The sequence below is a fragment of the Ovis aries genome, chromosome 13 (genome assembly GCF_016772045.2).
Source record: "Ovis aries strain OAR_USU_Benz2616 breed Rambouillet chromosome 13, ARS-UI_Ramb_v3.0, whole genome shotgun sequence".
In the NCBI taxonomy this organism is placed as follows: Eukaryota; Metazoa; Chordata; class Mammalia; order Artiodactyla; family Bovidae; genus Ovis; species Ovis aries.
Genome location: NC_056066.1, coordinates 47,591,721 through 47,618,019, shown reverse-complemented (window position 1 = coordinate 47,618,019; position 26,299 = coordinate 47,591,721). Strand labels below are relative to the sequence as shown.

Here is a 26,299-nt window from a genome sequence, read left to right as displayed (position 1 = left end):
CTGGAAGGCAGAGAAACAAACTATCACATACGTGTATGTCAGGAGTTTTTTGTTTGTTTAATATTAGTTCTGCTTTAAACTTTGCTTCTTACCTGGATCCACATCAGAAGAGCAAGGAATAGAACAAGCTTCCTCAGAACTAAAAGCCTCACTGTTGGTCTCCTGGCTGGGTCTCTGCAACACATAATCCCTTATGTCGTAAGCTGATGGCAGGTCCAAAGCATTGCTCTCCTCTGTCTGGCTACCTGGAGTGGTCTCTTGGGTTGCCATAGTCCTGCATGAAAAAAAATGAGACAATTCAATATAGAAGGCATTGCATGGGAGAAGCCTCCATTACAGCCATGGCTTAAAGCAACTTAAAGGCCAAATACCAGTAGAATCAGAATAATTTACTTTCCTGTTATTAATGGTTTTCTTTGTCTTCATTTTAGATCCAGTATTTTTTCACTATGTCTCTCCATTATGAGAAATAAATAATTACCAGTACAGAAAGAAACCATAAATAATTTCAGCTGGAAAATGAACTGCATGTCTGATAAGGATGAAATACTGTGCACCAGTACAATCCAAGGACTGAATAAATGTTTAACAATATGCGAAACTGTCCATATATATTAAATGGAAAAAGATTTAAAAACTACAGGTAGGGTTTCATCCAGATTTTATAAAATATCATGTGTGAGATGTGTGTGTATGAAATATACAGACCTATAGCTAGAAAGGGCTTTCCAAGTGGCACTAATGGTAAAGAACCCACCTTCCAAAGCAGGAGACGTAAGAGACTAGAGTTCAACCCCCGGGATGGGAAGATCCCCTGGAGGAGGGCATCGCAACCCACTCCAGTATCCTTGCCTGGAGAATCTCCATGGACAGAGGAGCCTGGAGGGCTACAGTCCATAGGACTGCAAAGAAGAGGACACGACTGAAGTAACTTAGCATGCATGTACATACCCACATGGCTAGAAAAAACAAGTCTGGAAGGGTATGAAAAGTAAAAGTGAAAGTGTTAGTAGCTCAGTCATGTCCAACTCTTTGTGACCCCATGGACTGCAGCCTGTCAGGCTCCTCAGTCCATGGAATTCTCCAGTATACTCCATCTTAATTCCAGTGATAATTAATTCAGTGGTTTAATTCTTGGGTAGTGAGATTACAGGTGACTTGCATCTTCTGTAACCTTCAGACAACTGTTAACATGCCAGGCCTCGAGGATACAAAGGTGAGTATGATAGATACTTCCTTTGAGTTGCTTACGTTGGGATGATCCAAACACAGAGACAGACAATGCTAACACCATGTTAAGGTGGAGAGACACCCAGAGAAGGGCAGTAGGCCTTCTGAAGGAGACTGTCCCCAGGCATGCGGCAGGCCATGGCTGGCTCCCAGAGGAACAAGCTTGGCCCACTCCAAGTAGCAAGGGGTGTCGGAAGTGTGAAGTGAGAGTCAAGGACAGTCACATATTGGTTAACTGGGGAGGGACAAACCTCTGGTTGCAGATGGATGGCCATGGGACCTCTGCTCTTCCTTACCAGCTCTAGGAAGGACAGCAAGGCTTGGATTTGTCAACAACTTGGATACACACATCCTCTAGCTGAGCTCTGAAAACCTCAAAGGCGGATTACTGGGTCCAGCATTTGGACATTTCTTGTTAAAAACTAGGTGTCCCTTACCCCACGTGGTTAATGTCTACCTGAGGAACTTTGAGTATGATAGATACTTCCTTTGAGTTGCTTACATTTGGATGATCCAAACACAGAGACAGATAATGCTAACACATGATAAGGTGGAGAGACACCCAGAGAGGGGTAGAGCCTTTGGAAGGCTCTTTGCCAGCCCTGCCCACCTCTCTGTAAAGTAATTATAGGCTTGGGGAGATCATGGACCCTCTGCTACTCTCTGCCTCATCAGCTGTCATCAGTAAACCTTACTAAGGTCAACATTATGCCTTGTGACTGCCGTGGGCCATCAAGCACCACGAAGAGAAGACACGTGGTCAGATCTGCAGATTTGGCAGCCGAACAGCAACGGATTTGCAGGGCCTAAGTAAGCCCAGTGGCAGGCAATTTCAGAGGCAACAGGAATTCAATCACCTGCTGCGGTCCCAGGGAGGAAGAGCATGTGAATGAGGGCAGGACACTAGCAACCAAGAGCAAAGGGCAGGTTAAGAACATATTTAGGAACAGAGATGAGTGTCAAACTTAATAACTAAATGGATAAAGGGGCTAAAGAGGAACCAGGAGTCAACAAGGAGTGACAGCTTCAGTGATGGGGCTATATTATCAATTGACTTAGAGCAGACAGGAGAAACACAGGCTTGGGAGGAGGCAGTATTCCAAATTATGGAATACTATCCAGCTGTTAAAATGACAGTCAGAACTTAAAAGATGCTTCCCTTTCGCCCCTCCCTCTCATGCTCTCCTGCTAACCAGGTTACGTCTGGATTCCTCAACGCTCATCTCCGCCTGGCCTCCGGTTTCCGTACAAAATGGTGTCTCACGGCGCTGACTCTCACCTTACATTGCCTCCAGCCCATCCTCTACCACTGATAAATGAAACTGAAATATGGGAGGGTTGTGCCGAGAAAAACTACGGAGGATAATGAAAGTCGAGGGACCCTGGTGAGTAGGGAAAGGTTGGAAATAAAACAGAGATTAGACAATTGCCTCAAAAAAAAAAAAGAACTTAAAAGATGTATGTCTGAATGACAGAAGCAATTTCAGAATAACATGAACAGTATACTAATATGGGAAGTTAACATTTATTGAGTGCTTATTGGAGGCCAGGCACTGTGCTAAGAGCTTCCTCCACAACAGTCCAGTGAGGCAGGCAATCTTATTACATATCACCCTCATTTACAGTCAGATAGTCAGTCCCCAAACACAGCAGAAGCAGAGTAACTCACCCAAGGAAACCTGTGTAGAAAGTATCAACCTAGGATGAACCCAGCTCCAAGACCTGCCAGCCTTCTGTGCCTGCAGAGCCTCCTGACTACAGCCCAAGCTACCACCTGATCAGGCAAAAATAGGGAGGTATAAAAACAAATCAACAGAGAGACATGGCAAGGTCATTCTTGTCTCAGGGCACCCAGTCACATGCCATTGTGGACATTCCTTCAGGCAGACAGTGAGCCAAGACATCAGCCGATTGTTTCTGAAAGGAGTGATCAAGGTTCCCAAAGAGTAAGAACATCCTGTCTTTGCACAGGTGCTGAATTAGCCTACTAAGCCTGAAGTTTCAGCAAACATATCTGCTGCAGGCATCTGTGGCTCCTCCTTCTGCTCTCACCTTACCAAACACTGCTCTAGAGGCTTCTGGAAGGGAACAAGCAGGTCAGTGAATGACAACCAAGTATCCTGCCTGTCTACAAAGGTATCTTGGAATCAGCCAAGGGTCTCCTGCATTGGAGGCAGATTCTTAACCAACTGAGTTATGTATGTGGCTTACATACATACAATGTAATATTCTTCCATATAAAAGAATAAATCTTGCCATTTGCAGCAATGTGAATGGACCTAGGGAGAAGGCAATGGCACCCCACTCCAGTACTCTTGCCTGGAAAATCCCATGGGCGGAGGAGCCTGGTATGCTCCAGTCCATGGGGTCGCAAAGAGTTGGACACGACTGAGCGACTTCACTTTCATGCATTGGAGAAGGAAACGGCAACCCACTCCAGTGTTCTCACCTGGAGAATCCCGGAGACGGGGGAGCCTGGTGGGCTGCCATCTATGGGGCTGCACAGAGTCGGATACAACTGAAGCGACTTAGCAGCAGCAGCAGCAGAATGGACATAGAGGGCATTATAAATGAAATGAGTCAGAGAAAGACAAATACTTTATGATCTCTCTTATATGTAGACTCCAAAAAAGCTTTATATATATATATATAATGTATTCACATGTGGCTTCCCTGATAGCTCAGTTGGTTTTGGTTTTGGATTTAAAAAGTCACTGCCAAGACCTATATCACCTCTATTTTCTTATAGGATTTTTACTGTTTTAGGTCTTAAATTCAAGTCTTTTATCCATTTGAGTTAACTTTTGTGTATAGTGGTCCAGTTTCATTCTTTTACATGTAGCTGCCAATTTTCCCAGTGCTCTGTATTGAAAAGACTATCCTTTCCCCATTGAATATGCTTGTCTCCTTATCATAAACTAACTGATCATATATGTATAGGTTTATTTCTGAACTCTATTCTGTTCTACTGATTTATGTGTTCCATTTATGCCAATACCATACTGTTTTAATTATTATAGCTTTGTAATATAAATCAGGGAGCATGATACCTGCAGCTTTGTTCTCAAGATTGCTATGGCTATTCAGCATCTTTCCTAGTTCCACAAATTTTAGTGTTTTGTTGTTGTTTTATTACTGTGAAAAATGTCATTGGGATTTTGATAGATATTGCATTGAATATCATATTGTTTGGGGTAGCATGGACATTTTAATATTAATTCTTTCAATCCATGAGCACAGAATCTTTCATTTATTTGTGTCTTCTTTAATTTCTTTCATTAATATCTTTTAGTTTTCACTATACAGATCTTTCATTTTCTTGGTTAAATTTATTCCTAGGTAAAAACAAAAAAAAATTTAAGAAGAAAATTTATTCCAAGGTATTTTATTCTTTTTGATGCAACTGTACATGGGATTATAGTCTTAATTTCTCTTTCCAGTAGTTCACTATGTAACAAATTTTTTTGTGTTGATTTTGTATCTCACAACTTCGCTGAATTTATTAGTTCTAGTGGTTTGTTGACGGAGGTTTTAGGGTTTTCCATTCATAATATCATGTCATTTGCAAATAGTGACGGTTTTACTTGTTTTCCAATTAAGATGCCTTTCGCTTCTTTTCTTGCCTAACTGCTCTGGCTATAGCTTCCAATACTATGGTGAATAGAAGTGGCAAGTGTAGCCATCATTGTCTTGTTCCTGACCTTAGCTGTGGGCTTGTCACACATGGTCTTTTCCTAGATTTCACAATTAACATTTTCCTATGATTCTCTTTTTCAGATACAGCTATCCAACCCTCTATTACTCTATAAATTCACCTTATTTGTATACATATTTCCATTTAAAATTTGATAATAATGAAAGCTTCTGAGGGGATGCTTAAGATATAATCAGTTTGCATTTTCAAAGGCTCACTCTGTCAGCTGAGTGAAACATGAATCAGAGGAGAGTAAGCATGAAGCAGGGAACCCAGCTGGGAAGATCTGCAGAAATGTCCTAAGATATGCAGGGGCTCTGGGTTGGAGAGACAGATCTCACTCTTTAGCTGTCATCCTGGGCGGTCACTTAACCTCAGTTTCCTCATTGATAAAAATGGTTGTCATAAGAATTACACAAAATTTATGCACATAAAATACTTAGTATAGTCTCTGCACTCAATAATGGCTAGCTTTAAGAAGTAAAAATAGTAATAATTAAAAAACAAATCATAAGCTCCTCTCTTCCCAGACTATCACCAGCCCATTTGCCCCTCTATTTCCCATTCTGTAGCCATCTTGCTTCTTTCATTCTTTACCAGTATATTCTACGGTCTACAATCTTATTAATACCCTGATCTTCCCCACCCTGCCCATCCTGTCTTTTCCTCAACTATCTACCTACTGGACATGAGAGTCATCAAACGGGTAAGGGCAGACTGACTCACTCTAAGTATCTGAGTACCCACATATAATGGGGTGTTGGGGCAAATAATTCCTGAGATATTTATTTCATAATTTCCTCTCAGTCCCCTGCTTTTTAAAAATATTTACTTATTTGGATGCCCCAGGTTTTAGTTGCTGCATGTGGAATCTAGTTTCCTGACCAGTGATCAAACCCAGGCCCTTTGCATTGGTAGCACAGAACCTTAGCCACTGGACCAAAGGAAAGTCCCTCAACACTTCTATGTTTTCTGTGAGTGACTGAGTGAAGTCGCTCAGTCGCATCTGACTCTTTGCGACCCCATGGACTGTAGTCTATCAGGCTCCTCCATCCACAGGATTTTCCAGGCAATAGTACTGGAGTGGGTTGCCATTTCCTTCTCCAGGGTATCTTCCCAACCCAGGGACTGAACCCGGATCTCCCTCATTGTAGACACACACTTTACCATCTGAGCCACCAGGGAAGTCCTTATGTTTTTTCTACTCTTCTTCAATTGGACCTTCCCCATCACTCTCACAACTTTCTCTTCATTTCAATAGATCATCTTTCTTCCCAACTGACAAGGAAACAGAATCTAGCAGAGGAACTTCATCTCCATCAAAACATAATAAAGGCTCCCATATCTGTGCTCAGTCATGTCCAACTCTTTGCAACCCCATGGACTTGTAAAGCACTTCTGTTCATGGAATTTTTCCAGGCAAGAATACTAGAGCAGGTTGCCATTCCCTTCTCCAGGGAATCTTCCTGACCTAGGAATCGAACCTGGGTCTCCTAAATTGCAGACAGATTCTTTACCATCTGAGCCAATTGTGTGGCAAAGGCCAACCACTATACCTGGGCTTTAGATTCAACTCTCTGGACCTTTCCAGAAGCCTTAAGTGATGATAATCCCTTCTCTGGCTTCTGTTTCACTGGATCTTCACTTACACTTTTTAAATTGCTCCCATTTTCAATAAAAACTGGTATGTAAAAGAATGTCCTTATTCTTTGGAATGGTACCCAAATATTTCAGCTTTAGAGAAACATGATGTCTGCAGCATATTCATTTATATTTTTGTTGTTGTTCAGTCGGTCAGACTTGTCTGACTCTTTGTGACCCCATGGACTGCAGCATGCCAGGCTTCCTTGTCCATCACCAACTCCTGGAGTTTGCTCCATGAGTTTGCAAACTCATATCCATCGAGTCCATAATGCCATCCAAACATCTCATCCTCTGTTGCCGTCTTCTCCTTCTGCCCTCAATCTCTCCCAGCATCAGAGTCTTTTCCAATGAATCAGCTCTTTGCATCAGGTGGCTGAAGTACTGGAGCTTCAGCTTCAGCATCGGTCCTTCCAATGAATATTCAGGGTTCCTTTTCCTTTAGGGTTGACTAGCTTGATCTCCTTGCTTGATCTCCTTTTCCTTTAGGGTTGACTGCTTGATCTCCCCCTATCCAAGGGACTCTCAAGAGCCTTAAAAATAGCTGAGAAAAGAAGAGAAAGTGAAAAGGCAAAGGATAAAAGATATACCCATCTGAATGCAGAGTTCCAAAGAATAGCAAGGAGAGATGAGAAAGCCTTCTTCAGTGAACAATGCAAAGAAATAGAGGAAAGCAACAGAATGGAAATCACTAGCGATCTCTTCAAGAAAATAAGAGATACCAAGGGAACATTTCATGCAAAGATGGGCAAAATAAAGGACAGAAATGGCAAGGACCTAACAGAAGCAGGAGGCATTTAGAAGAGGTGGCAAGAATACACAGAACTATACAAAATGATCTTAATGACCTGGATAACCACAATGGTGTGGTCACTAACCTAGAGCCAGATATCCTGGAGTGTGAAGTCAAGTGGGCCTTAAGAAGCATTAATATGAACAAAGTTAGTGGAAGTGATGGAATTCAAGCTGAGCTATTTAAAATCCTAAAAGATTATGTTGTTAAAGTGTTGTACTCAATATGCTAGCAAATTTGGAAAACACAGCAGTGACCACAGGACTGGAAAAGTCAGCTTTCATTCCAATCCCAAAGAAGAGCAATGCCAAAGAATGTTCAAACTACCCACAATTACATTCATTTTGCATGCTAGCAAGGTAATGCTCAAAATCCTTCAAGTAGGCTTCAACAATTTATGAACTGAAAACTTCCAGATATGTGTACATGTATAAGAGAGAGAATGATAAAGTAAATGGGGCAAGTGTAGACAATTGGTGAATCTGGAAAATGTTATTTGAGAGTTCCTTATACTAGTCTTGTAATTTTCTGAAAGGGTAAAATTATACCAATATGAAAAGCTGTCAAGAAAGTAAAGCAAAAAGAAAACCTTTGACACCTGCCTTCCTTACAGCCAATCTCCTCTCACTTCCACAGACTTCTCAGGAGTCTAGAATTGGCTCATTTCCTCATCTCCACCAACTCAATCTCTCCACCATAACTTCTAGAAACTCCTTCTTCTGACATTCTTTCTTTACTTTTCAGGAAGCCACTCATCGGACTGACATCCCATCTCTGCCTGCTCTGTGGTTCATCTTCCATCTCCAACTGGACTTCTTCAAGGATCAGTCCAAGGCTTTCTCTTCTTCTTTACTCCTCTGAAACATTAATTACCACTCAGAAATGTCTAGTCTAGTTCCCCAACCTCAGAATCGTTTCTTTCTGACAGGTTTTCCAACAAGCCCTGCTTCTTCCCACTGAACCTATCCTTCCTTCTTGTAGATAACTATTCTAAAAAGTGGAACACTTCCAAGTTTACTCTATGAACCCAGTATTATCCTAACACCAAAACTAGACAAAGACATCACAAGAAAACTATAGACAAATATTATGAATACAGACAAAACTAGCAACATATAAAAAGGATTATACTCTGTGATCAAGCAGAACTTACCCCAGAAATGCAAAGTTACTTTAACATCTGTAAATCAATGTAATACACTATAATAGAATAAGGGACAAAAACCACAACAGACACACACACACACACACACACACACACAATAATTTGACAAAGTCAAATACCCACTCGCTATCAAAACACTCAACAAGCTAGGAATGGAAGGGAATGTCCTCAATCTGATAAAGAGCAATTTTTTTTTTTCTGGCCACTCCTTGCATCATGCACAACTTTCCCTAACCAGGGACCAAATCCATGCCCCCTAGCCACTGGACCACCAGGGAAGTCCTAAAGGGCATTTTTTTTTTTTCTAAAGGGAATTTTTGAAAAACCTGTAGCTAGCATGGAACTTCATGGTGAAAGACTGAATGCTTTTGCATTAAGACTGGCAACAATATTAACTGCTTTCATAATTTCTATACAACATTGTACTGAAGGTTTTAGCTGCACAATTAGGCAAGAAAATGAAATAAAAATTTTCCAGATAGGACAGAGAAAAGTAAAACTATTTCTATTAGCAGAAGACATGATCTTATGTATAGAAAGTCCCAATGAATCCACTTAAAAAACACTAGTAGAATAAATAAACAAGTTAATCGAGGTTGCAGGATACAAGATCAACACAGAAAAATCATTTGTATGTATATACACTAGCAGTAAACAATCTAAAAATGAAATTAAGTCTTCCCTAGTGGTCCAGTGGTTAAGAAGCTGTCTGTCAACACAGAGATACAGCTTTGACCCCTGGTCCAAGAAGATCCCACATGCCTCAGGGCAACTAAGTCTTTGCACCACAACTATTTACCCTGTGCTCTAGAGCCCATGTTCTACAACAAAAGAAGTCACCACAACGAGAGGCCCATGCACTGCAACTGGAGACTAGCCCCAGCTCATCCCAACTAGAGAAAACCCAGGCGAAGCAACAAAGACCCAGTACAGCCAAAGATAAATAGAATAAACAAAAATAAATTGTAAAAAAGATAAACATAAAATAATAATATAATTTCATTTACAAACGCAGAAAAAGAATAAAATACTGTAGCTAAGTCAGTAAAGACTCTGCTTGCAATGCAGGAGACCTGAGTTCTATTCCTGGGTTGGGAAGAACCCCTGGAGAAGGAAATGGCAACTCACTCCAGTATTCTTGCCTGGAGAATCCCATGGATAGAGGAGCCTGGTGGGCTCCATGAGTCCATGAGATCTCAAGAGTTGGACACATCTTAGCAACTAAACCACCATACATTTAAAGAAAAATATGTAAGGCATGGACACTGAAAACTAAGTGAATGGAAAGACATCCTATGTTCATAGAATAGAACACTTACTATTTTAAAATGACAATATTGCCCAAACTGATGTATGGATCAATACAATTCTTACAAAATCTGTTGGCTTTTTTTAAAATTTGCAGATGCTGACAAAACTATTTTAAAAATTCATATGGAAATGCAAGGGGTCCATAAAGCCAAACAATCTTAAAAACAAAGAACATGAAGTTATAGTATCCATGCTTTTCGATTTCAAAACCAACTACAAACAAGCAAACCACCATCTACAAGCTTCAGTAATCAAGGCTGTAGGCTTGAAAAAAGGACAGTCATAGAGGTCAATGTAATAAAACTGAGAGTTTTGATGTAAAATTTTATATTTATGGTCAACTGATTTTCTCCAGCATGCAAGACAATTCCACAGGACAAAAACAGTCTTTTCAACACTGAGACAACTGGATATCCATATACAAAAAAAGGTAAAATAGCTCAAGTACTTTGGAAAACAGTTTAGCAGTTCCTCAGTTGTTAGAGTTACACTTGGATCAGGCAACTCCATTCCTAGGTATCAATATATATATTCAAGAGAAATAGAAACATGTGTCTGCACAAACTGTACACAGATGTTCATGTGTGCATGCATGCTCAGTTGCTTAGTCATATTTGGCTCTTTTGAGACCCCATGGACCGTAGCCCACCAGGCTCCTCTTCTCATGGGACTTTCCAAGCAAGAATACTGGAATGAGTTGTTATTTCCTCCTCCAGGGGATCTTCCCTACCCAGGGAGCAAACCTGTGTCTCTTACGTTGCCTGCATTGGCAGGCAATTTCTTTACCAACAAGCCACCTCAGAAGCCCCCACAGAGGTTCATAGCAGCTTTATTTATAAGAGCTAAAAAGGGGAAACAATCCAGATATCCATCAACTGGTGAACGGATGAATAAAATGCAGGGGGCACTAGTGGTAAAATGCCTTATGACAGAAAAAAAGAGAGAAACTAAAGAGCCTCTTGATGAAGGTGAAAGAAGAGAGGGAAAAAGTTGGCTTAAAACTCAACATTTAAAAAAAGAAGGTCATGGCATCTGGTCCCATCACTTCATGGCAAATAGATGGGGAAACAATAGAAACAGTGACAGACTTTATTTACTTGGGCTCCAAAATCACTGTAGAAGATGACTGCAGCCATGAAATTAAAATTTCATTCTTCCTTGAAAGAAAAGCCATGACAAACCTAGACAGCATATTAAAAAGTAGAGACATTAGTTTGCCGACAAAGGTCTGTCTAGTCAAAGCTATGGTTTTTCTGGTAGTCATGTACGGATGTGAGAGTTGGACCATAAAGAAGGCTGAGCACCAAAGCATTGATGCTTTTGAACTGTGGTGTTGGAGAAGACTCTTGAGAGTTCCTTGGGCTGCAAAGAGATCAAACCAGTCAATCCTAAAGGAAATCAACCCTGACTATTCATTGGAAGGATTGATGCTGAAGCTGAAGCTCCAATACTTTGGCCACCTGATGCAAACAGCTAACTCATTAGAAAAGACCCTGATGCTGGGAAAGATTGAAGGCAAGAGAAGGGGAGAACAGAGGAGGAGATGGTTGGAAGGTATCACTGACTCAATGGATATGAGGTTGAACAAACTCTGGGAGATGGTGAAGGTCAGGCAAGCCTGGCGTCCTGTGGTTCATGGGGTCGCAAAGGGTCAGACACGACTGAGCGACTGAAGGACAACAAGTAGTGGTAAAGAACCTGCCTACCAACGCAGGAGATGTAAGAGATGCTGATTCAATCCCTGGGTGGGGAAGATCCCTGGAGAAGGTCATGGCAAACCACTCCAGTATACTTGCCTACAGAATCCCATTGATAGAGAAGCCTAGTGGGTTATGGGACATAGGATGGCACTGAAACAACTTAGCAAGAACACACGCATATGAATATAAGGAATATTTTTCTGCAGTAAAGGAATTAAGTTCCAATACATGTTAGCACAAGAACAAACTTTTAAAACATTATACTTGGTGAAAGAAGCTACTCAAGAAAGACCACACATTGTATGATGGCATTTATATCAAATATGCAAACAAATCTATAGAGACAAAAAATTGACTAGTAACTGCCTAGGACTCTAGGGCCCCAGGAGGCCCTTCTGAACAGAGAGTGACTGCTAACTGATGATAACAGGGTTTTTCTTAGAGGTGATGAAAATATTCTAAAATTAGACTGTGAGGATGGACGCACAATCCTGGGGGTATATGAAAAACCACTAAATTTTACACTTTAAATAAGCAAATTTTATAATACGTGAATTATAGTTTGGAAAAGTTATTTTAAAAAGAACCAAAGCTCATCTAGACACACTGAACGCAAATTCTGGAGCTTCCGCAAAGGATTGGCTGCAGAGGCAGTGCTGGAGAAGGTAGTGGCACCCCACTGCAGTACTCTTGCCTGGAAAATCCCATGGACAGAGGAGCCTGGTATGCTGCAGTCCATGGGATCGCTAAGAGTTGGATACGACTGAGCGACTTCACTTTCACTCTTCACTTTCATGCACTGGAGAAGGAAATGGCAATCCACTTCTAGTGTTCTTGCCTGGAGAAACCCAGGGACGGGGGAGCCTGGTGGGCTGCTGTCTATGGGGTCGCACAGAGTCGGACATGACTGAAGCGACTTAGCAGCAGCCAGCAGCAGCAGCAGCAGCAGCAGAGGCCGTGCAAGGTGGGGGTAGGAGGGGTTTGGTAACTTGCCAGGGAAAGCGGCCATAACTTCCCAATTATGAAAGAACGGTTTCCTAATTGCCTAGAGAATCTCCGCGATGCGTCGCGGAGAGGCCCCCCCCCCCCCCCCCCCCCCGCCCCCAATCGAAAGCCTTCAAGAGTCCGCAGAGAAAATTGGCCCAGAAGAGTCGCTGGGTCCCAGTTGCACTCACCAACGGGCAGTGGCTGCAGTCTGGAACCGGAAACGGTTGCGCCACGTTTGTTATGGGAAAACTGAGGTTTAAAAGGAAGTCACCAGAACCATCTTTACTTAGGGCAGGGAAGAAAGGGGAAAGGCAATTACAGGCATCTTGACTGAGGGCATTGGCCCTGTCGATGATGCGTTCCTGGAAGGAGTAGTTTGTTCAATTTCTAGAGGTTTATTGATCAATGTGCTTGAAAGTGAAAGTCGCTCAGTCGTGTCCGACTCTTTGCGACCCCATGGACTATACAGTCCGTGGAATTCTCCAGGCCAGAATACTGAGATGGGTAGCTTTTCCCTTTTCTAGGGGATCCTCCCAACCCAGGGATCAAACCCGGTTTCCCGCATTGCAGGGGGATTGTTTACCAGCTGAGCTATAAGGGAAGCCGAAGAATACTGGAATGGGTAGCCTATCCCTTCTCCAGCGGATCTTCCCGACCCAGGAATCAAACTGAGGTCTTCTGCAATGCAGGCAAGTTTTTTACCAAATGAGTTATCAGGGAAGCCTGGTGTGCTTGGTGGACAGGAAATGGCATAGGAAAAATGTTTTAAATTTTTTAAAATCTGAATGTCTATGTTTAAAAAAAAGTGGAGTGAAATTAATAAAAAGAATGTTAATATTTCAACATGTTGCATTCAAGTAGCTCTACACAACTGCCAGAATTGCAGGATCGTGCAAAAGACAAATGAGAGTTATTGTTCCATTCCACTATCTCCTTGAAAGCATTCTGCGCACTCACAGCCTCCTGTAGATGCCTACACTGGGATTTGTTGTTTAGTAGCAAAGTTGTGTCCAAATTTTGAGCCCCCATGGACTGTAGCTCACCAGGCTCCTTTGTCCATGGGATTTCCCAGGAAACAATACTGGAGTGGGTTGCCATTTCCTTCTCCAGGGGATCTTCCTGACCCAGGGATTGAACCCGAGTGGCAGGAGGGTTCTTTCCCACTGTATGTTGGGGTAGAACCCTGTAATTTAGGAGTCCTATCCAACCAGTCCATTCTAAAGGAGATCAACCCAGGGATTTCTTTGGAAGGAATGATGCTAAAGCTGAAACTCCAGTACTTTGGCCACCTCATGCGAAGAGTTGACTCATTGGAGAAGACTTTGATGCTGGGAGGAATTGGGGGCAGGAGGAGAAGGGGACGACAGAGGATGAGATGGCTGGATGGCATCACGGACTTGATGGACGTGAGTCTGAGTGAAGTCCGGGAGTTGGTGATGGACAGGGAGGCCTGGCGTGCTGCGATTCTTGGGGTCGCAAAGAGTCGGACACAACTGAGCGACTGAACTGACTGAACTGAACTGACACTTGTGAAAAATTTAAATAACACTATCTAATCACTGTCAGATACCTTGCGCTTACCACAAGTAAGCTGGCTGATGTAGTGACCTTTTGAAGGCAGATTTAAAGATACAATTAGAAGTAAAACTAATTGTGAACTTTCCTTCACATTCAGACAAATCTAACACAGCAACTGTAATTTTACTTTTACTTCCAGCTTTGTACTTTGATAATCAGTGTACAATTTTGATTTTCACATTTTTCTATGTAATATGGCTCATAAAAACCACTCTTCCAAAGTAGCATGATAGAGTGTGATTAAAGAAACCCTGGAATGCTCAAACCCCTTCCTGAATATGCATGTACCCTTAACTTAAAAATTCCTTAGTTCCCCTCCTCTCCATTTTAGAAATGATAAATTCAAATATAATTGAATGAAATTAATTATCTGATGGTGCAACCATTAAAAATGATTTTAAAAATAAAAGGAAATTCTGGATCATGCATTGCATTGTATTTTTCATGTCTCTAGTCTCCTTTAAACTCTGTTTCTCTGTACACAGATGTTTGTGCGTCTTCTTTGTATTCTTGGCATTGATTTTTTTATTTTTTTTTTTTAACCGCACTAGGTCTTCATCGCTGCATGTGGACTTTCTCTAGTTGGAGATCTAGTGGAGATCAGGAGCTGCTCTCTAGTTGCAATGTACAGGCTTCTCACTGCGGTGGCTTCTCTTGTTGCACAGCACAGGCTCTAAGCCTGCTGGCTCCAGTAGCTGCAGTTTGCTGGCTCTAGAGTGTAGGCTCAGTAGTTTTGGCCCAAGTGCTTAGTTGCTTCTCAGTGTGTGGAATCTTCTCAGACCAGAAATTGAATTGGTGTTCTCTACATTGCAAGGTGGACTCTTAACCACCGGATCACCAGGGAAGCCCGGCATTGTCATTTTTGAGGAGTACAGGTCAGTTGTGTCGTAAACTGTCCCTCAGTCTGAGTTTGCCTGATGCTGCCACCCTGTTCTCAGTGGCGCTGAACATTGCTGATCACTCCCATCCTCTGGAAAGTCCTTGTCTCTGAGCTTCCCTGATAACACCTTCTCCCAGTTTTTCTCTTTCCTCTCTCAATCATCTAAATCTCCTTTACAAACTCTTTCTCTTCAGTGGAACCTCTCTCAGGGTTCTTGAATCTCCTTCTCTTTTCTCTCCTGTGCAGATGACTCCCAAACCTCTAAGCCAGTCTTGTTCTGAGATTCAAGTTAACATATTCTCCAGCACCTTTATCTCAACCTCCAACACCTCCCAAACAACCTGCTCTTGTTACCCGAAAATTGGGTTTGTCTCATGGTGGATATCAAACCAAAAGATACAACCAAGCCAAAAATCAGAAGAAAAGATTGATTACTTGCAGTGAGTTAGGAGAACACCTGGAGTCTTTCCCAAAGTAGTGTCTCCCTGAACAGCAAAATTAAGAAATTTTTAAGTTAAGAGACATGCATATTCATGAAGGGATTTGAGCAGAGGAGAATGCAACATAGAATTGAGGAGAAGGTCCCAAGCTGCCTTTTTAAAAAATATATTTATTTATTTGGCTGCCCCAGGTCTTAGTTGCAGCATGTGGGATCTAGTTCCCCGCTCAGAGATGGAACCTGGGCCCCTTGCACTGGGAGCATGAAGTCTTAGCCACTGGATCACCAGGAAGTCCCCCAAATTTTCGTTGATTGAAGTCAGGAAGGTCAGTAAAAAGCAATATCTTCATCCATTAGTTTCCAATAGATCTGGTGGTTGAGTTCTGGGGCAGAGGGGTAAATTCTGCAAAATAGCTCAAGAAATTGCTTTAGACTAATTTTTAACATTGAAACAAAACTAAGAGTCTTTACAACAGATTTTTTATCTTTGTTATTGTTACTTTTCTTGACTGGTAATAATCATTTGTTCCTGCATTCCTTTTTCCCCTTAATATCATTAATTTCTGAGTCTTGTTCAAGGGTGAGCTTTCATCCAGACTTAGATCACAAAATGGCTTAGGCCAAAAGTGGTCTTCTCTTGCGTTAAGAAAGCCCTGTTCGGGTACTGCAACACACTCCAGTGTTCTTGTCTGGAGAATCCCATGGACAGAGGGGACTGGTAGGCTACAGTCTATGGGGCTGCAAAGAGTTGGACACAACTAAGCAACTAACACGGAGAAGGCAATGGCACCCCACTCCAGTACTCTTGCCTGGAAAATCCCATGGACGGAGGAGCCTGGTAGGCTGCAGTCCATGGGGTCGCCAAGAGTCGGACACGACTGAGCGTCTTCACTTTCACTTTTCACTTTCATGCATTGGAGAAGGAAATGGCAACCCACTCCAGTGTTCTTGCCTGGAGAATCCCAGGGATGGGGAGGCCTGGCGGGCTGCCGTCTATGGGGCTGCACAGAGTCGGACACGACTGAAGCGACTCAGCAGTAGCAGTAGCAGTAAGCAACTAACACACACACACACACACACACACACACACACACATCCTATCTGCTTACACTCTCACACCAGAATCTCCTGTTTCAGTGAGTCAAACCATTTAGTTGCCAATGACAGAAAATTTTTCTCCTTCTTTGTCAACATGTTTCATATCCATCAGGAATCAAAGCATCTTACAGATTCTTTCTCTTAGAGATCTATTGACTCGATCTTAATTCTCTTCATTCTCACTGCAACTGTCTCAGTACAGCTCACCTGTATGGTGGTAGCGTTAGTCGATCAGTGTCCTACTCTTTGTGATCCCATGGACTCTAGCCCACCAGACTCCTCTGTCCATGGAATTCTCCAGGCAAGAATACTGGAGTGGGTAACCATTCCCTTCTCCGGGGGATTTTCCCAACCCAGGCATCGAATTCGGATCTCCTGTATTGCAGGCAGGTTCTTTACCATCTGAGTCACCAGGGACGTATCCACTACCTGTATGACGAAAGCTTTCCATCTCCCCTGAAGCTTGTTTTCTTTTATGTTTTTTCTCTTTTTGGCTGTACTGCACAGCACAAATCCTAACCACAGGACTGCCAGGGAATTCTCCAGATTTTTGTTTTTCTTTTTTAAACAATATCTATTTCTGGCTGTGCTGGGTCTTTGTTGCTGCTCATGGGCTTTCTCTAGTTGTGGCAAGGAGGGGATATTCTCTAGTTGTGGTGTGTAGCTTCTCATTGCAGTGGCTTCTGTTGTTGCAGAGTATGGGCTCTAGCAAGTGGGCTCCAGCAAGTAGTTGTGGCACTTAGGCTCAGCAGTTGTGATGCAAAGGGCTTAGTTGCCCTGTGGCACATGGGATCTTCTCCAACCAGGGATCAAACCTGTGTCCCTCGAATTAGCAGGCAAATTCTTAACCACTGGACTAGGGAAGCCCAGAGTTTTCTTTTAATCACCTCACTCTCTTCCCCTCAGGCTAACACTCAAACTTCTTAACCAGACTTAGAGGATTCCTTACCTCCTGTTCTTGGTGGTGGTTTAGTCACTAAGTCATGTCCAACTCATTGCAACTCCATGGACTGTAGCCCGCCAGCTCCTCTGTCCATGGGGTTTCCCAGCTAAGAAGTGGGTTGCCATTTCCTTCTCTAGGGGATCTTCTCAACACAGGATTGAACTCAGGTCTCTTGCACTGCAGGCGGTCTCCTGCTTGGCAGGTGGATTCTTTTCTGAGTCAGCCACCTGGGAAGTCTTACCTCCCATTACTATCCCCCAACCCTCCACCTATACACTATTTTCTTTTCCTTAAATACTCTATGCTTGCTCTTTCTTGTTCTTTGGTCTCCAAGTCCTGTCTGACTTTTTGTGACTCCATGGACGCCACTCCTGCCTCTGAGCTTTTTATATCCATGCAGTTTCCTCCTTGGGAACACTCTTCTCTCCTTTTGTCTCTGTCATGCTTCTGAGTTCAGAAGGGGAAGGGGGCGACAGAGGATGAGATGGTTGGATGGCATCACCAACTCAATGGCCAAGAGTTTGAGCAAACTCCAGGAGACAGTGAAGGACAGGCCAGCCTGGCATGCTGCAGTCCATGGGGTCACAAAGAGTCAGACATGACTTAGTGACTGAACAAAAGCAACAATGTTTCTGAGGTCAGCTTTAGGAAATTCTTTCAGGAAACCTCTGCCTTGTCAAATGTGAGTTTGTTATCCCTCTCAGGAAAGCCCACCTTCCTCCATTTACCCTCATGTTTTGCTCACTAGACTATAAGTACCTTGAGGGCAAGTACAATACTACCATGTCTATTTCATACTTTTGTCCAGACCTCCGCCTAATGACTCACATGTAAGTGCTCGAGAAAGTGCCATTATATGCAAAAATAACTAAGTCTCTTCCCAGGTCTCTTCCATTCCCCTCCCCACACCACCCCCACTCAACCCTTACCTCCTCCAAGAAGTCTAAAAAACAGGACTTCTCTCTGACCTTTTATCAGTAAAACAACACTTGGAGCCTTTTGTCACTGTCACTCTTTCCCTGAAAAACAAGTTTGTTCACTTATAAACTAACTCTTATTTATCGCTACTCTCTAGTTGCAGTCCGTAGGCTTCCCATTGCAGTGGTAGAGCACGGGCTGGGCAGGTGGGCTTCAGTAACTGTGGCACACATGCTTAGTTGTTCCAAGGCATGTGGGATCTCAGTTCCCAGACAAGGATCAAACCCATGTCCCCTGCATTGGCAGACGTATTCTTTTATCTACTGCGCCACCAGGAAAGTTCAAGATTTATCTTTCTAATGGGAGCGATTTCCTGAAGCAAATTTCTAAAGTCTGGAGTGACTTTCTTTGCCATATAGCATGGCTCAGGCCATCCTTTCTTATCACTTTCATTTGGTCAGTGCACAGGAAATGAAAACTGATCAAAGTCATCATCAAAATAAAATAGTTAATAATTAAGACCTTCAATCTGCACAGGTAGCAAAATAATTTACTGCATTACAAAAGGGCCAAAAGAGAAAGTTTTTTTGCCATTGACAGTATAATGACTGGGTAAATTGATTTATGTCACAGTCTGATGAAACTCTTATATTTCATAGTTGATTTTTCTGCCATCACCTAAGCTACTTCAGCCAAATCTCTTTCAGCAGAAAGTCTTTTTCAAAGTAGAATAATATTATTTGCAATGATCTTATCTCTCCCTGTCATTCTGAACCTTGATCTAATTGTTCTTCCTTCTGGGGATTTAGCTTTAAACTAGAGCTCATCTTGCCCTGGAGAAAGAAGAAAGGAAACCTTACTTTAAGGGTTAAGTAATTGATGAAATTCAAGGTATCTTACTGTTTTTCAGTCATGCAGTGTTATAAAGCCATAATTAAGCAGTAAGTTGATAACCAAGAAAAGAATATCAGATAGATAATTCCCTGACTAGACTGGAAGATCCATAAAGGTGGAGGTGTGGGCCTTATTTTCCAATGAATACCCAGCACCAAACAATGTGTCACTCAGTACCTTTTTGGGAAGGCTATATAATGAACATAAACTTGGACCTTAATATCTAAAAATCAATACCGGCACAATAATAGGCAAATGGTAAAGACTTTTAGAATACTGCTCGTTAGCCATCCCATGATACTAACAAAAAGCATCTATTTTTGGCACCTTGAGCCTATGAAAGCTTAACGAATGACATGTGACATCATGATGAGGTGGACAGATATGACTGACCTAAGGCCTAGGCACCTAAATGTGCAGTCAGGAGATGGCTTTAATCTTAACTCTCTTACTCATCAGTTCTATGACTGTAGCCATTAACCCCTGTGAGTCTTAATTTTCCCATCTCTAAAAAGGGAACAATAAATGCTTTCCAGGACTATTTAAAAAAAAAAACTGCTTGATAGGGTAATTGACTGGCTAATGGCCAACAATTCTAAATTCACTTTTCTCTCAAATTAATGGTTTGAGCAATACCAGTATAACCAAGCCAAGGTTCATGTGTGGAGCAAAAAGCCAAACTCTGAAAGTGAGTGTTTGCAACAAATTAAGGGTTTATTTGCAGCACACAAAGCAAAGGAATGGGAAATAAACCTCAGATCCACGCTATCTTAGTCTCTGAGTTGGGAATGTTTTAAGGGGAAGAAGACAGAAATTTATATTAATCATAGTCTTGTGACATTTTTGAGACATTTCTTGATTGTAGTTTCGGGAGTCAGGATGTCTCCAATTTAAGATTCTCTGGCCAGGTCATCCATAGCTTGGGGGTCTACTAGCTCATTTTGCCCTGGAGAAGCAACCTGAGTTTATATGTTAATGATTATGCCTATTATAGCAATTTTAGTACATTAATAATGTTAGTGACAATAGCGAGTTTAGTCATCTGACTTGGGTTGATTAGGATCAGTTGCCACAGGACTGAGGTCAGAAGGGACAAGAAAGGGATTGAGGTCAGAGAAAACAAGCAAGGGAGTAAAGTTGTGGCTAGATTACTCATAGGCTTGGGAAGAGAACTTGTCTTTAGAGGGTCTCAGTCTTACCAGATATGATGAATGCTTTTGCGTGTCAGCAGAAAACAAATGCAACTTGAAGAAACTGATGTTTCTGAATACTAAGGAAATAATTTGGCCCTTACACATTTATTGGAATGTAAGGCCTCAAGGCTTCTTCTTCTTCTTTTTTTCCCCCCGCACTGTGCAGTTTGTGGGATCTTAGTTACCTGACCAGGGATTGAAACTAGGTCCTTGGCAGTGAAAACATGCCCTAACCACTGGACCCCAAAGAATTCCTGGTGAATGTGATGCCTCAGGTCTTATAAGGAACTACTTACAAGGCTTAGAAATCAGCAGATACAATATGGTAATAATTTGTATATGCTTAAATTCTGCCAAAGAATGATTAAAGGAAGTGAATAAGTATTTTACTTGGGAACTTCAGAAAACATATAGTATATTCTAATTACTATTGCTGCAACAATAAATTACCCCAAAACTTAGAGGTGTAGGGGAGCAGAATTTGTTACTCCAAAACATATCTCTGGCATATTAATTATTTTGAACTGGTTATTTTCTAGAAAACAGTAAACTTGGGAAAACTCTGAAAACCAAGTAGGAGTTACCCTTTTTAAAGAAATATTTAACTCTAGAAACTTATCAATAGAGAAGGCACTGACTGAAATCTGCACAACAACCTTACCCTCATTTGCTGTGCTTTTCCTGTAACTTTCCATAACTGACTTACCCCACCTCAACCAACACTCTCTTTAGTCTTTAGCTGAGGGTGGTATTTAAGATGAAAGTTTGGGCTGTTTTGGTGAATTACTCAGTTTTCCTGGGTTTCTCCCATGTACACATTATTACACTTTTATTTGATTTCCTCTTGTTATTCTGTCTCATGTCAGTTCAATTCTAGACCAGCCAGAAGAAAGAACCTATAAAGAAACAGGGAAATGCCTTCCTCCCCTACAGAGGCTTATTATCCCTTAGGAGTCCCGTGAGCCAGTTATCTGGTGTGTGCTAAGTTGCTTCAGTTGTGTCTGACTCTTTGTAACTCTGAGGACCATCGCTTGCCAGGCTCCTCTGTCCATGGGATTCTCCAGGCAAGAATACTGGAGTATACTGGGTTGTAGTGGAGTAATTAGATGCAACTGTGTCCATACTGACTTCTCCACAGAGCTGTGTACGTGTGTGTGTGTGTGTGTGTGTGTGTGTGCTCATAGCAAAGAACCAAGTTTATAAAAAACAGTTTATAAAAACTGCCTGCAGGGCTTCCTTTGTGGCTCAGTGATAAAGAATCCATTTGCCATTGCAGGAGATATGGGTTTGATCCCTGATCCAGGAAGATCCCACATGCTGCAGAACAACTAAGCTCATGTTCTACCACTATTGAGTCTGTGCTCTAGAGCCTGGAAGCCACAACTACTGAATCCCACACAGCCAGTATTCCACAATAAGAGAAGCCACCACAGTGAGAAGCCCTTGCAGCGCGACTAGAGAGTAACCCTCAAAGCAACAAAGACCCAGCACAGACATAAATAAACAAACAAACAAATAATATATACATACATATATTTGTATGTATATATATAAAGAATCCAGATCTAACACCAATAAAAATTTTAAAAAACTGCCTACAGGCTGGATTTTGCCCATAAACCCCAATTTGCTGGACCCTGCTCTAGACACAATCCAAGAGACCAAGATGGAAGCTGCCACCTCTTTAAAGGCCTAGCCTGTGAAGTCACACACTGTCCTTTCCACTGTGTTCTATTAGAATACATAGTCACTCATGGCTTGATTTCATTGTGGGAGGGGAATTACACAAGGGTTTGAAGACTGCTGAAGGCAAGGATCATCTGAGGCTGTCCTGAAGGCTGACCCACAAAAATGTCTGAGGACGAGACTTCCCAGCGATCTAGTAGTTAAGACTTCACCCTGCCAATTCAGGGGGCATGAGTTTAATCTGTGGTCAGGGAGCTAAGATCTCACATGCTGCCATGGCATGGCCAAAAGATTTTAAAAAAAAAGTCTGTGGAGGACTTCCCTGGTGGGACAGTGGATAAGAATCCACCTGCCAATGAGAGAGATACAGGCTTGGTCCCTGGCCTGGGAAGATTCCACAATGCCAGGAACAACTGAGCCCACGTGCCACAATCACTGAGCCCATGCTCTAGAGCCCACAACCGACAACCACTGAAGCCCATGTGTCTAGAACCTGTGTCCCGAGACAAGTGAAGCCGCTGCAGTGAGAAGCCCGTGCACCCCGACTAAAGAGTAGCCCCTGGTTGCTGCAACTAGGGAAAGCCCTTGTGCAATAATGAAGACCCAGCACAACCAAAAATAACTAAAGTCTGAGGTGCATACATTTGAGTCTCCAAATGATTTTGTTATTATCTTTGACAATGACCTTCTGAGATAAAGAGATAACATAATAGACCACACAGAGAATTGTGCTTACCATAAAATATAAAATGATCTGCTCCTTATTGCTTGGTATTCTTCTAAATTATTCCTGAAAAAGTCTAGAAAATAGCAAAAAATATAAATGACTAGATAGTGAATGGAAACTATAATTTTTTCTAAAAATTTATTTGGCCACACTCCTCAGTATGTAAAATCTTAATTCCACAACCAGGGACAGGACCCACGGCCCCTGCAGTGGAAGCACCAAGTCTTAGTAACTGGACCACCAGGGAAGAACTGAGACTATAATTTTCTACCTTCAAAAACCCCACAACTCCTAACAAAATTATTTTGAAATAGGAGGCATTAAATAGATGTTCGTTGAATTAAAAAGTATACATCTCTTTCTGCAAACTAGCTCCTATTTTTTTAAATTCTACCCAATTATTTGGTACTCTGCAAGTCAAATATTAAAGATTATTTAACTACTTTTCAGCCAGTTATACTGACTTTATACAATATGATTTTTTTCTAAGCAAAAAGAAAAATGTAGGAAAAAGCATGTCTTAAAAAAGTAGAAGTACATCTTTGTCATATGTCACTCATTATTTTTCTTTCTAAATAGCCACTTGACTTTTTGACTCTTGAGAGTTCCTTGGACTGCAAGGAGATCAAACCAGTCAATCCTAAAGGAAATCAATCCCGAATATTCATTGGAAGGACTGATGCTGAAGCTGAAGCTCCAGTACTTTGGCAACCTGATGGGAAGAACTGACTCATTTGAAAAGATCCTGATTCTGGGAAAGATTGAAGGCAGGAAGAGAGGGAGATGGCAGAGGATGAGATGGTTGGATGGCATCACCGACTCAATGGACATGAGTTTGAGGAAGTTCCAGGAGTTGGTGATGGACAGGGAAGCCTGGCAAGCTGCTGTCCATGGGGTAGCAAAGAGTCGGACATGACTGAACGATTGAACTAAACTGAACTGACTTTTTGACAAGTATTTTTGAGTGATGTCTTCAACAGTAGATCTCGGTGCCCAGACGTGAGCAAGTATACAGAGGTCTTGGAGGACCTTTCCAAGAACTATGGGGGGACTTCCCTGGTGGTTCAGTGGTTAAGAATCTACCTTGCAATGCTGGGGGCATGGGTTTAATCCCTGGTTAGGGAACTGGAATCTGTTGTGCCACCGTGCAACTAAGCTCATGCACCACAACTACTGGGCCCACATGCTAGGAATCCTGTGGGGTGGAATTCAGAGACGTGTGCAAAGTGTATAGGTGTCCTCAAGCCTGCATTTCTCATTCTTAGCTGAAGGTAACATTCCCCACAACACCCAAAAGCATATCAGTCATTTGCTCTCTTCCAGTAAAAAATAAAATACACTCACATTACTGGATCACAAAGTTTTATTTTGAAACTGTTCTCAACCCAAGTTCATATGCCCAATGGACACACAGGGTACCAAATGAACTGAACCATCAGAGTTCAGACCAGAGAGAGGTTTAATGCAAGGGCCAAGCAAGGAGTATAGGCTGATTGTGCTCCAAAGACCTGAACTCCCTGATGTGGGGAGTTTGGGGAGAAGAGTTTTTAAAGACAAAATTTAAGGTGTGACTTTCTTCTGATTGGTTGGTGGCGAGGAAACAAGGTAGATTCTCAGACTCTTTTGCTCAGCTTGAAATTACCGTGCTCCACGTTGGTGGGAGCCTTAGTTCCTGTAGAACTAAGATTGCATCAGATTGTTCTGAATACCCATTGAGGAGAACCTAGGACTCTGCTTTTTTTTTAAATTTATTTAATTTTTAATCGAAGGATAATTGCTTTACCGAATTTTGTTTTCTGTCAAACCTCAACATGGATCAGCCATAGGTATGCATATATCCCCTCCCTTTGGAAGCTCCCTCCCATCTCCCTCCCCATCCCACCCCTCTAGGTTGATACAGAGCCTCTGTTTGAGTTTTCTGAGACATACAGCAATTTCCTGTTGGCTATTTTACATATGGTAATGTAACTTTCCATGTTACTCTTTCATACATCTCACCCTCTCCTCCCCTCTACCCATGTCCATATATCTATTTACTATGTCTGTTTTTCCATTGCTCACCTGTAAATAAATTCTTCAGTACCATTTTTCTAGATTCCATGTATACGCATTAGAATACGATATTTATCATTCTCTTTCTGACTCACTTCACTCTGTATAATAGTTTCTGGGTTCATCCACCTCATGAGAACTGACTTAAATGGTTCCTTTTTATGGCTGAGTAATATTCCATTGTGTATGTGTACCACAACTTCTTTATCCATTCACCTGTCAATGGACATGGCCTCTGCTTTTCTGATACACTATTTTTGCTTGACTACCTTTTCTTTGTTTCCATATTCCCTTACTACCCTAACTAGTAACTGTTTAAATCTGCTCTTTGGAACTGAGGGAAGATCTAGGAAGCTGAGGTGTTTTTTCCTACAAATAAAAAATGGGGAACACAGGAAGGCTTTTGTACCTGGGAAGGTCCTGCAGGGCTCAACTTGGTTTCATAATCATGTCCCTCTAAAGCTAAATTCTATTACCAAGCTTGTGATTAATCTCTTTATCCCAAACTTTATTCCCTTTCTTGTCCCTTCTGAACCTCAGCCCTGTGGCAACTGAACACTAACCAGAGTCAGATGACTAAAATCGCCATTGTTAATAACATTATTAATGTACTAAAATTGCTATAATAGTCGAGATCATTAACTTACAAACTCAGGTTGTTTCTCCAGGGCATAGACACTCCTCCCCCCGACCCCCATGGTCTGAGAATTGTAAACTGGAAACATCCTGACTCTTAAAACTGTGACTAAAAAATGTGACAGAAACATCAAAAACAGTGATTAACCCAAGCCTTTTGTTCTCCTGAAAAAAGAAATCCCTAAATGGAAGACAAAGATGAGGTGGATCTGAGGTTTGTCTGCCACTCCCTTGCTTGGCTTCCTGCAGTCAGTGCTGTACTTTCCTTCACCACCACCCTCTTCAGTAGATTGACCTTGCTGTGGGTTGGGCAAGTGCACCTGAGTTCAGTATGGTAACAATGCATGTTCCAAAAGTTCTCTGTGCTTAGTTGCTCAGCTGTGTTTGACTCTGCAACCCCATAGACTATAGCCCACCAGGCTCCTCTCTCCATGGGGATTCTCCAGGCAAGAATACTGGCGTGGGTTGCCGTGCCCTTCTCCAGGGGATATTCCCAACTCAGGGATCGAACCCAGGTCTCCTGCATTGCAGGAGGATTCTTTACTGTCTGAGCCAACAGGGAAGCCCAAGGTGTTAATAGTCACCTTATTAACCATTGAAAAGCTCTCTGGAGTTGTGTAAGTCTTCATTTTCCAGTCCTGGGAAGTGTATTTCTAAGTGCTAAACACTGAGAAAATCTTCCTAAGCATTATACAAACCTCAGAAGGTGTGAGGGAAAGAGTGAGAATTTGACT

General features: G+C 42.1%; 1 protein-coding gene across 5 annotated transcripts in view; it reads right to left on the bottom strand.

Annotated features, from left to right (window-relative positions):
* SHLD1 (shieldin complex subunit 1) overlaps positions 1–12,743 on the bottom strand; it is a 113,289-nt gene extending 100,546 nt beyond the window's left edge. For 4 of the 5 annotated variants that reach the window (XM_004014344.6, XM_060396893.1, XM_060396892.1 and 1 more), the window contains exons 1-2: positions 12,710–12,743; positions 93–274 (exon numbers count right to left, since the gene is read on the bottom strand). In XM_004014344.6, coding sequence (XP_004014393.1) covers positions 93–270 — 178 coding nt within the window. In that variant the 5' untranslated portion in view covers positions 271–274; positions 12,710–12,743. Of the gene's footprint in view, positions 1–92; positions 275–2,899; positions 3,309–12,709 lie in introns of all 5 variants that reach the window. The other variant, XM_060396891.1, reaches the window with a different exon arrangement.
* Between the last annotated feature and the right edge of the window lie 13,556 nt (positions 12,744–26,299).